Source organism: Cyprinus carpio, chromosome B3, assembly GCF_018340385.1.
Source record: "Cyprinus carpio isolate SPL01 chromosome B3, ASM1834038v1, whole genome shotgun sequence".
In the NCBI taxonomy this organism is placed as follows: Eukaryota; Metazoa; Chordata; class Actinopteri; order Cypriniformes; family Cyprinidae; genus Cyprinus; species Cyprinus carpio.
In genome coordinates this window covers 6,854,979-6,867,411 of record NC_056599.1, presented here as the reverse complement: position 1 = coordinate 6,867,411, position 12,433 = coordinate 6,854,979, and the positions used below count along the sequence as shown (strand labels likewise).

The 12,433-nt window shown below is 36.2% G+C and overlaps 1 protein-coding gene and 1 long non-coding RNA gene across 2 annotated transcripts in view; both read left to right on the top strand.

Moving 5' to 3' along the window:
- LOC109079879 (butyrophilin-like protein 2) overlaps positions 1 to 2,274 on the top strand; it is a 9,964-nt gene extending 7,690 nt beyond the window's left edge. Inside the window, exons 4-5 of the mRNA XM_042721133.1 lie at positions 1,993 to 2,076; positions 2,177 to 2,274. Of these exons, the coding sequence (XP_042577067.1) occupies positions 1,993 to 2,076; positions 2,177 to 2,274 (182 nt within the window). The remainder of the gene's footprint in view (positions 1 to 1,992; positions 2,077 to 2,176) is intronic.
- A 179-nt stretch (positions 2,275 to 2,453) lies between these two features.
- On the top strand, positions 2,454 to 8,243 carry LOC122136445. The gene is made up of 5 exons (XR_006154130.1): positions 2,454 to 2,546; positions 3,109 to 3,222; positions 4,489 to 4,626; positions 4,808 to 4,900; positions 8,112 to 8,243. It is a non-coding gene; the product is annotated as an uncharacterized LOC122136445 (long non-coding RNA).
- The last annotated feature ends 4,190 nt before the right edge of the window (positions 8,244 to 12,433 follow it).

The following is a 12,433-nucleotide window of genomic DNA, read 5'->3' as shown; positions in this document are numbered from 1 at the left end:
AAAAAACAACCTACCGAATCAGGAAAGCTGCCATGAACAAATCATCTCCCCAACATTAATATCCCAACACTGATCCACAAACTGCCAACAATTAGCTTACCTGTAAAGACAGTGATACAGAGTTAATAAAACAAACAGGAGATATATGAATCTTCCCTGGCATTAGCCACACAAAGCCATAAAATAAAAGGTCATTGATGCGCCTTAAATGGCCATCGCTAAAATTATTGTTAATGCCTCCATGTTAAAAGCACGCAGCTTTTTGGCCCTCAAAACCCTACATTCTTTTAAATTTCCTCCTTTTGTGCAGTGCACTTCTCATTACATCCAGTGCCTGAGTCCAGATCTGGCTAAGTGCTTGTGCAGATGCAAGCCAGATCAAGCCTTTTACTGCTACGCTGGTGCTGCTAGCGTCCAGTTCAACATCCTGGTCCTTCACTGGGGATGAGTCCGAGTTCTGCTTAATTCTGCCCTTTTTGTGACGGCATTTGAATCCTTAGTTCACCCCCAAGTGCTAGTGAGACAAATTAAAATCCTGTCCTTGAATAATAGTGTATAGCAGACAGGATCTTAACTGAATAATGATTTAATAATGATTATGCCCCATAATAATGTAATTTAATATTTTTCTTTTACATTTCTGCAGTTTTGGGTGGATTTATTGTATTTTTTATATTTATATAAATGTAAAAAAAAATATTTTTTTTTATTTTATTTTTTATTTTATATAAAATTTATTTTACGTAAAATTCACTTTAAAAAAGACAGATCTTTTCACAAGTTTTATTTTTTTTTTTTTTAGATTTATGTTGATTTATGTTACATTATAAATCAATATTATAACAAATTATAAATATATATATATATATATATATATATATATATATATATATAAAATGACAATCAAAGTTTAGCATTTTGTACATTGAGAGTATCATTTTTTTTTGCAAATATGATACATTATTACAGTCAAACCTGAATATGGTGTTATATGAGTGAATAAGTGTGTGTGTGTGTGTGTGTGTGTGTGTGTGTGTGTGTGTGTGTGTGTGTGTGTGTGTGTGTGTGTGTGCATTTATTCTCCATCATGGATGTGTTGTGGTGTCACTCCATCATTTCTGTGCTTGTTTTTCTTTGTAGCTGACTTTGATTTGACAAATCATGTAAGAGCCATTGTGGGTTTGGGGAGGCGCTGGCAAATTTGGACAAATTATGTAGCAGAAGCTATTTTTTATAGTCTCCCACTGGTTTCTAAGGTTGATTTTGGAGGTATGTGTGTGCATGTGAGTGCGAGCGTTCTGCATTATGAACCTGTGAAAGGGCTGACACTTCATTTCTGTGTATTTTGTGTTCTGCTTGTGGTGGATGTAGTGATTTATTTGACAATTTAAAAAGAAAAAGTATCTATTTTATTGTTTTCCCATTCATTTAAATGCGGTGTCTCCAGTAACATGCAACCAGATATCATTCCAATTTATTATTATTATTATTGTATTTTTTGCAGAGCTAGTAAGTGTTGACCAAGTCATGAAGTTTCATGTCATTTAAATGAAGGGACATTTTTATTTTTATTTTAGCAATCATCTTTTGGGTCTAAAATGACAGTGAACAGCACATAAGTTATAAGACAGCTAATATAAAGTGGGACGGTCACACTTTAGTTTGGGGACCAATTCTCATTATTAACTATTAACAACAACTTTTGCCTCAATAAACTGCTAATTTGCTGCTTATTAATAGTTAGTAATGTAGTTGTTAAGTTTAGGTATTGGACAGGATTAAGAGATTTAAAATATGCAGAATAAGACATTAATATGTGCTTTATAAGCCCTAATAAACAGCCACTATGTTAGTAATAAGCATGTTAATAAGCAACTAGTTAACAGTGAAAACTGGTCCCTAAACTAAAGTGTTACCAGCGGGATGAATATTTAATTCAATCATAATTTACCATGTGACTGAATATGAGTTCTTTGTGTTTTCTCTCTCTAGACGTCTTCCGTCTTCACATGTCTCTAGTCTTCTGTCCAAATGTTCTGATGCTTCTAGCTTTTGTCCTCTGGGGTGTTTCTGAAGGTCAGTGTTTCACTGCTGATTGCTTAGCAATGCATTATAATATGTGAGTAAAATATTATTTTTTTGTTAGTGCAGATATATTATTATCATTTTGTTACAGGATCTGTGAGTGAGACGGTCTGTTGTTGTGCTCTTTTATTTTCTGAGACCTCTCCTGTTGCTCTGGGCGGCCAGATATTCATCATTTTACAGGTATGATTCATTGATCTGTGTATTAGTGGAGATACTATATACCTAGATGTTCAGACATCATTTAATCTTTGTGTGAGTCATTCACCAGAAGAGAATTGATTACAACGTTCATTAAATTGTGTATTAGTGGCAGTTTGTTTTTAGTTTGTTGATGTTGTGAACGATATTGTGATTGTAATCATTAAATATTTTCTGTTTTACAGGCAAAATCAAATCATTGATTCTGAAATACAGTTATGTTGTGGAATATTTAGTTCTCTCAGTTGTTGTTTATTCAGGTAAATATCCCTCATTATCATGAACACATTAAAGTAGACATTAACAGAAAAAAAAAAAACTTTGCTTGTCAGAATCGGATTGTAATATTCTGAATATTCTGCAGCAATCTGAAACAATAACTTGACATGAATCATAACATATGCGGAAACATGAAGCAGCTCATACAGATCCTACATGTGTTCAGTGAATCTCTTTATGTTTATAGGACTGAATCACTTCACAATCTTATTAAACAGACTCTGATCTACAGCTGATTATAAATGAAATCTGTGTTGTTACACTAAAATATCAACAAACTCTACTGAGTTTAAAACTAAAACTACCACTCATATGATCAGCACAGAGGTCACGGGGTCAGTATCAGGAACAGAAAACAAAACACTGAACCTCAGATGATAACAGACTGTCAGTGAAATACAATACTGCAAGATGATTTACATTAAAAACAATATCAGTTTAATGACAGGAGTGTCTGTCATGCTTCTTACCTGTGTTTATATTTTGGCTGTGTGTATATTTGATAATACTCCAGCTTCTTTTTCATCTCTTCCTTTCTTTCAGCTCTTTTTACAAGTGCTTGGCAAAAACTTCTGAATTATGATGTGTTTGAAAGAGCCATGATAATAGTGCTGTTTGTGATAGTGTTTGTGTGCTGCCTCTGCAAAATCACTTACAGTAAGTATTTCTGTGTGATTCATTCCCGTCAGTCATCAGATACCAGAGACACACTGAAACTGAGTCTGATTCACTCTGATCTGAACGTCCTTCATCACTTCACAGTTTGTCTCAATGGATTTGACACATTTCTCCAAACACGTCACCGGTCTCAAAACAGTTTACACTTGTAATTATCCTAAACAGATTGTACGTTTTCAATCATTTCATTCAAATCACGTCAATCATTTTCTCAAAACACTGCACAGAATGATCTGATGTTCTCATAACAGTTAACACAGGCAATTAAAACTTTAAAATATCAGGAAAATATCACACACTGCAGGAAATGCCGTGGTTCCTAATTGTTCACACATTTAACACGATTGCTTTAACTATAAAAAGGGAAAGTATACAAAGAGCATGAAAAGAATGAGAATATGTGAAGAGAAAGGTGTGTGAAGTGTGGTGGAGGTGGAGGCAGATGTGAAGAGTTATTAACTCTAGGCACTTCTATGCTCATAATCATTGTACTGTTGGTTGATCGAGTGCATGTTTGCAGTCCTCCTGGGACGACTTCAGTTCTTTAGATGTTCAAACAGTTTTCAGAATTGAAGTTTGAGAACATTCGAGTTTATTCTGAATGGAAGAAGAGCAGTGGATCACTGTATAATGTACATATACAGAGCGGTTCAAAACCACGGCAAAATTACAATATATAAAACTCCCTCCTGGAGAATTTTACAATAAACATGTTTTCATTAATGTATTTGTGCATCTATAGCTGAACATTTGTTTTAAATTCAATGGAGAACACATCTGTAATTTTGATGTCAGTATTTACTTTTAATAAGTACATTAATATAATCATTTTGCTGGAGTGTGTGTGTAGAGTTTGGTAAGAGTGTGTTTAGATGCTTTGTTAATTGTTTTCAGACCAATGACATTTCTTTGAAGAAAAGTGTCAAAGCGACTGAGAAAAACTGTAATGTAATAATCTATATGCAATACACACTAGATATTGATGCTGAAATACAAACAGATTTTAATGTTCATATCTGATAGTTTAGAGTATTAATAGATATAGTGAATTGTGGTCTTTTTCTTAAATATCATAATGCAGTTTTTTAATTAGGAACACAGTCACTTTATTTAATTCCATGCAGTCCATCTGCTTTTGTTGTTGATTGTATTGTTTGTTGTTGTTTTAAATTCTGCTCTTATAATGACTCACAGCTTCAATCAAATTATCAAATCAGATGTTAATGATCAAACTGTTTCTTCTAGTTTTAGTTACAGAGGTTGGGAAGAAAAGTGGACGGATAGTTCAAATATTTGGCATTGTTGCTGATATGACCTTTCAAATTCTGCCGACTTTACAATTCATCCTCCTCTTCTACACGTTTGGAGCTGGCGGTGAAGCAGGTGAGTTCATATTCATAATCATTTTTGTTAATTTGTGGTCATTTTATTGACATTTTATTTCTTCTCTAGTGACACTTTAAAACACTCATTATTGACTGAGCCTGATGTTGGTTATGATGTACTGTAATCTGATGATGAATTATGATATCCAGCATTAATATAATTGCTCTCCTGTGTTTAGGGTTGATCATGATTGTGATTTTACCAGTGTTACTGATGATGATAACAACTGAGAGATGGCTTTATAAATGCTATGACAGTGATGGGCTCAACTGTGAGTATCTGCTGAATTATGATCTGATCTCTGCTGAACTGCAGCAGTGTCTCTGTGATATTAATATTGATCAGCAGCATCTCTGTGATATTATATTAATCGTCAGCGTCTCTGTGATATTATATTAATCAGCAGTGTTTGCAGAAACACAGTAATATGATGATGACTTATTCACAGAATCAAAGTGATTTCTGAAATCAGATCACACTTACTGAATCATGTGACTTCAGGACTGGTTTTACTCATATTTCTAAGACAGTAATATTTATTTTGCAAGCGATGCATTTACAACAAGAGCTGTGTTCATCTGTGCATCTGTTTGTGAGCTGCAGCTGCTTTCTAGTTTAGTTCATTTATTGAGCTAAAACTGAAGATTAAAAATCATTTTTAAAAAATGCCATAGACAGAAAATAAGATAAAATGAAGATTAAATATCATAAAAATCCCATAGAAAGAAAATAAAATGAAAATTAAGATTAAAAATCATTTTAAAAATGCCATCGACAGAAAATAAAATAAAAATGAAGATTAAAAATAATAAAAATCCATCAACGCTTTTCTACATCAAGAATAATTATTAATGTTGATGAGTCTAACAACTAATGAGGGGGGTTCATGTGAATGATAAACTAAAAATGACATGCTACTGACATACAATATAAAACATTACACACACAACGTAAAACACTGGAGTGTATTTAAAGACAGCGAATGAATAAAAGAAAGAAATGAAACAAAAAAAAGAAATGAAAAAAGAAAAAGAAAACAATAAAAAAATAAAGAAAATAAATAAAAAAACAATTAAAAAGAAATGGAGAATAAAAATATGTAAAAGAAAAAATAAAAAAAATAAAGAAAAAAGTAAAAAAAAAACAATAAAGAAAATAAATAAAAGAAAAACAATAAAAAAGAAAGAGAAAAAAGAAAGGATAAAAGACGTGAAAGAAAATGAAAGAAAATGAAAAATAAAGAAAAAAATAATTGCATGAATTGCAAAAAATAACAAAACAATAAAAAAGAAAATGAAGGGGAAAAAACAAAGAATGAATGAAAGAATGAAAAAGAAAGCGAATAAAAGAGAAAAAGAAAAAAGGTTTCATTTTCAGGTTGAAAATCTTCATTTGCTATAGTAATTATAACTAAAAACCCTGTCAAATGACTCATTCACATGTAAATATAGACATGTTCTTCTGCTTAATTACTTTAGTTCATACAGTAACACTATTATGAGTTCAGTAGCTGCTCCTCAGACGTGACATAAAGAACAGCAGCAGTCCTTCAAAAACATGTCTTCCTCATTCAAGAATGTAAACATGAGTCTGAAACCAAGTGTTTAGAGCTGAACTCTGCCTTTACAACAACAACAAAATAATCCAGAAATACTCAGAACTGAGGAATATTACTGTGAGCTGAATCTAGAACTGATCCAGGATTTACAAAGAGACTCATTCATCTAGAAACATGAAGACTTCATTAGACATTATAGACGCTGTCAGCGGCTCTGTGCTACTAATGTTCTCAACTATATCAAACATCAACATCTACATATGATATTAAGATCTCGCACACTCTTTCTGCTGAAATCCGTTTTCATCTGAACTACACACAGAAGCCTGGGCTCACCACATCAGTGTTTAGTGTTTTTGAAAGAAGTCTCTTCTGCTCAAGATTGCATTTATTTGATCAAAAATGCATTAAAATTGTGAAATATTATTGCAATGTAAAACAGCTGTTTTCTATGTGAATCTCTGTTAAACTGGAATTTTTTTCTGTGATGCGCAGCTGTATTTTCAGCATCATTACTCCAGTCTTCAGTGTCACATGATCTTCAGAAATGCTGTTATAAAGATCTCACTGATTTACATCACAAGCATCAGAATCAGAATTTCATCATAGAAATATCAGCATCTGCGGCAGATTCAGACTGAGTCTCTGAATTACAGATTTTTATATATAATACTTGGGTCACTTTTTCTAAAACTCTTCACACAGTGAGCACAACATCAGTCTCTGTGGCTAAACTCTGGATCATTTATCATTGCTTTGGCACAAAATGCATTCATTGACGACATCTGTTAAATTACATCAATTATTCTCTCACTTCCACACAAACACCAGCAAAGCTTTTGTACTATACAAGCCAATCTGCACATGCTTACATACTGTTTTCAACACTGTTAAACTTCAGCTTAAAACCTAGCACAGTACAGAAACCAATATGACAGAAATTTGCAACATTTTATCAATAATATCATATAGAAAAATATTCTGAATGCAGAAAATCAAATAATTTCAAGGCAGCTGCATGTAGCTAAACATCTTCACAAGTGTTAGTCTTGCACTTTCATTACCATCTACACAAAAGAGGAAACATTGGAATAATGTTGTACTGTAATGCAAACATGAAGTGTGTAGCATACACTGCAGTGAATTATAAACAGTAGAGAGTATTATTCTTGTTTTGTAAAGAAACTTTACAAAAGAAAGCGTTGTATAATGCTGCCTGTTGTTAGTGTTTTTTAGGTCATTGTGTTGATAAAGTGTGTTTGATTGATTAAACCTTTGCTAGTGTTACAAAAGAATGAGTTGATTTGAGACATTAATGAAGATTTTTGGATGATTAATGCATTTTGATTGTGAAATGAACTGCTTTGTCAAGTAGAAAGATGCTTAGGAGAACTGTGTAAAGAGTTTTGAAAAAGTGACTTTAGTGTTGAGAAATGTGAGAAAAAAGAAATGTGAGAAAAAATAATTAAATTGAGCTTCGTATTCTCACTATATGAAGCCGAAACATTCATACAAAATGTGATTCAGACTTTACAGGGCTAAAAGAGATTTTTGGGGGCCCTGTGAAATGTTTTATTTTTTTACCAAATTCTGTTTTTTTTTTTTTTTTTCTGGAATAAAAATGAATCAAAAAGTATATCTCATAAATTAAAATCAGGAAAACTATACAATTTAATATCAGTTTATTAAAAGTTTAACACAATTTCATGTTTAGAGCCCTATGAAATGTTTTATTTTTTCTCACCTTATTATTGTTACCAAATTCTGTGTTTTAGCATGTCTAATTATTTGAATGCATAAAAACAATAGCCTTACAGCCCCTCTGTGTTCAGATGTCTCTCTGTGTCTTTATTCAGTCTGCTCTGTTTCTGTCAGAATGAAAGTGTTATTCATCAAATCATTCTCACACTCTTGTGTTTTTCAGTATCAGAATCAGTCGTGAAGACAGTGATGTTAATCTTCACATTAGTGACGAATGCAGTGATGATCGGCCTTTACATATTCACTCTGGAAAATCAAACAGGTACAGTGTTACGTCCCAGGGCCTACTTAAGTGCTCTCTCCCTCTCAAGCCCTGATAAGGACTAACAGGTGAAGATCAATTAGTGGGTGATTCTGCTGATGACTGCCCTACCCTGATTGGCCCACTAGAGGAAATGCTTGGAGACAAAAGGCAGAGCTGAGATGCCTAGAGGGGGGAGATTTGCAGCGAGAGTACCTTCTGCTGGCTTTACTAGTGTTTGTGGTTGAGTTGTGATGATTAGAAATTTGTTGAAGAATTTCTATTAGTCCTCTTGTGTAAGGATTTTATCCAACCCAAATGTGAGTTGTTTTCTTTTGTTGTTAGCACCAAGATTTATTTTGTTTTCTTTAGTTTTCATGGGAAGCTGTAGGGAGGTGGTTGCCATTTATTTTGATTCTACTTTTTCTCCTGTTTAAGATCAGTTAGGGAGTTAGGGTAATCCTTTTGTATTTTGTTTTCTCTTTATTTTGTAGGTTAGTTAGGTTGTTTTTGGGAGTTAGTATGTTTTGTTTGTTATGTTGGCCTGGACCCCTCCTGAAGTTATGTTTGCTTCCTTGTGTTTAATAAATTCTATTCTGTTTTCACATCAATTACGTTGTTGTGTGAGTCAGTAGAAGGGAAAAACTCTCTCCATTTTTCCACCATTTTCTTTATTACTCCTTCCCATCCCTAGACTGGGGAGGTATGTAAGAAATTGGGGGCTCGTCAGCTTGTTTCTGTTTGGAGGAGAAGACTTTGGTGAGTATGGCTGCTTTCTTTACTCTTTTATCCTACTGTTGTGAGGAGAAAAGAACGTTGAGTGAGAGTATGGCTTTGTGAGGGTTAGTTTCATTTTACTCTTGTCCTACCTGGTTGTGGGAGGTATTTGACCAAGTGCCGTAAAGATGACTTGTTACAAGTGGCTGACTTTTTTAATATTTCAAGTTTCCAGACATGCGTCTAAGCGTATCATTAAAGCTGAATTGCAAAAGGTCTTGGTAGAGCAAGGAATTTTACCTGATGAGTCTGAGGAGGGTGGGAGTGTAGATAAGACCCCTGTTTTGTGACGGTTTCTGATGTAAAGTCACTCCCCTTTCCTGAGAGTGACACCAGGTGGGCTTCCATGGGCAGTTAAATTGAAAGAATTAGATCTGTTGGTTAAAAACCAGGAATATGATAATCAAATGTTGCGGTTGCGGGAGCTTGAGTTAGAGATTGATCGTGAACGAGAGTGTCGGTTGACTGCTCCACAGCTTTTGTCTGATAATGTTCCAGTGACCCCTTTTCCTTTGTCTGGGAGGTTCTCCGGGCTACATCTCCAAGTCCTGCCCTCCAGGCTGCTTCATTCCTGGTGATGGAGCAGGGAAGCAAGTTTTTGATGTTCGCAGGTATATCCGTTGGTTCCAAAATTCCGTGAAAACTGAAGTAGATTCCTATTTTCACTACATTTGAAACGCGTAGCTGTGAAACATTAGGTGGGCCAAAAGTTATGTGGGCTTTACTCCTACACTGTAATTTGGAGGGTAAAGCCCAGGAAGTTTGCTCTTCCTTGCATATTGAACAGACCTTCATTAGATTATGACATTGTTAAAACAAAAAAAACTGCTGTGCTTAGAGCTTATGAATTGGTACCTGAGGCATACCGGCAGAAGTTTCGAGGCTATGTCAAAGCAGCCAAACAAAAACAACATTTGTAGAATTTGCCAGAGAGAAGGGGTCTCTTTGACAAATGGTGTTGTTTCCAGTAAAGTGTCCACATTTGAACAACTTTTCGAAGTTAGTTTTCTGGTGGAGATGTTAAAAGTTGTTTGCCGGAGAATATTGTTTTTGTGCACTTAATGAGAAGAAGGTAACTAAGCTGTCGGATGCTGCAGTTATCACCAATGAATTTGTGCTAACGCACAAGTGTTTTTCCTTCCTTGCGTCAGAGTAGAAACCCATCTCCTGCTGATGATGCAGTTACTGAGTCGGTTCGTGCAGGTCATCCAAAATCAGAGTTCTCACAAGTATGATTCAAAACGTACGGGTGACAAGCGTGTGTGTGTTTTTATTGCCTTGACCCAGGCCATTTGATTTCTGAGTGCAGGTCTTGGAGGCAGAAAAATTCGTCTAGGAAAGCTAAAAGTGTTGCTTTTGTCAACCCTTCTGAGGTTAATGAAAGCATGAGTGCTGCTTCGTTGTACCAGCCCTTTTCTTATATCGGGTTTTGTGTCTTTTATCTGCTGAGTCGGAGTTAAAGACCAATTACAATTCTCAGGGACACAGGCGCTGCCACAGTCTAATTATATTGGGAGAGGCGTATTGCCGTTTTTGCTGAAAACATAACTGGCCTGATATTTTAGCACGTGGCATTGAACTGGGTTGTTAGGTTACCTTTTCACACCGTTTGTCTAACCTCTGATCTTGTTTCAGGGAGTTTGTTGAGCTCGGAGTGCGCTCAGAGTTGTGCCTGTGGAGGGAGTTGGTCTTGTGGCGGGGTAATGGTACCTTGGCCGGTGTAAGGTTTTTTCTAGGGGCCAGTGGTTGAGACGCCTGAATCTTCAGCAACATCTGATGTTGCTAGTTTGTTCCCCTCAGTTTTTCCTGCATGTGTAGTGACTCGTGCTCAGAGCCGGAAGTTTGAGGATGTTATTGACTTGTCTAAATCATTTATGAATTCCCCTTTAGAACTTGAGGAATGTAAGTTATTTGTTACTCCGAGTAATTCAAGTCCCAGAGTCCTAATTCCATCAAACCAGTGAACTGGGTCCTCTAAGAGTTGGAAGGGAACAGTTGGCAGTTGCCCAAAATTAGATTCCGAGCTTGAGGAAAACTGTGTTGATGCAGCAGTTGATCTAGTGGAAAAGCCCCCTGAAGCTAAGGTTGTGTTTTTTTGGGCACGAGGTATTTTGATGCGTGCGGTGGACAGTCTAGTTATCTCCAATGATGAGGCTTGCTGGAATACATTATTTCAGATAGTTTTACCCTCTGGTTATCGAAACCAGGTTTTAAAATTGGCCCACGAGAATGTGCTCGCAGGTCATCTGGGTATTACTAAAACTTTCAAGAGGGTTTCAAAGGTATTTTCTTCTGGCCGAGTATGAAATCCAGCGTTTCAGAATTTTGTCGGTCTTGTCATGTATGTCAGGGGGCGGGGATCAGTCTAAAGCAATGGATTCCCCCAGCACCATTACAACCAATTCCGGTGATGGGAGAACCATTTGAGAGATTGATTCTCGATTGTGTCGGTCCATTGCCGAGGGCTAAATCAGGCCATCAATATATTTTGACGATGTGTGCGGCGACATGGTTCCCTGAAGCTATTCCCCTGAGATCACTAAAAGCCAACATTGTCGCCAGGGAGTTGGTGAGGTTTTTCTGTCTTTGGTTTGCCAAGGATCATACAGACGGATTTGGGGACTAATTTTACCTCCAAGTTGTTTAAAGGCCTATTGACAGAACTTGGGGTAAGTCTTCAAACCTCAAGTTGGCCTACCACCCCCAGTCACAAGGTGCACTTGAGCGGTTCCACCAAACGCTCAAGTCCATGCTTTGTGCATATTGCCTTGCTTCTGGCAAAGATTGGGTGGAAGGGCTGCCTTTGTTAATGTTTGCAGCACGTGGAGTCTGTGCAAGCGTCATTAGGGTTTAGCCCAGCTGAACTTGTTTTTGGTCACACAGTTCGTGGTCCCTTAAAATTGCTCAGTGAGCAGTTGGTCTCTAAACCTTCATTATCAGTGACTGTACAGGAATATGTCAGCTCCTTCCGTGCACGTCTTCAGAGGGTTTGTGAGGTGGCTAAAGAACATCTGGCTGCTGCCCAGGCTAGAATGAAGGTTCGTTATGACCAGAAAAGTGTTTCTCGTAAATTTCAGTCTGGAGAGTCTGTGATGGTTCTACTCACTTGTGCCAGGGTCTGCGTGGCAAACTAAGTGTGTTGGACCTTACATTGTTGATTAGCCAAGCTAAGTGAAAACTAATTATGTGATCCCGAGACTCCTGATCGGAGACGAAAGACTCGGGTGTGTCATGTCAATATGTTGAAGGCCTATGTTGCCAGGAATGAGTCGAAGTCATCTAAGTCTGCACCTGTTGTTTCTCCTGCTGATATTGTTCATCCTGTTATGTCTCTTGCTTACTGCCCTGAGCAAGATGGGTTGGAAGTAAATGATGCTCAGATGTCATGTATTGGCCTGAAGAATGCTGATGTTTTAACATCAATAAATTTACGCACTGAGTTTCATCTTGCCCACTAAGAGCATGAC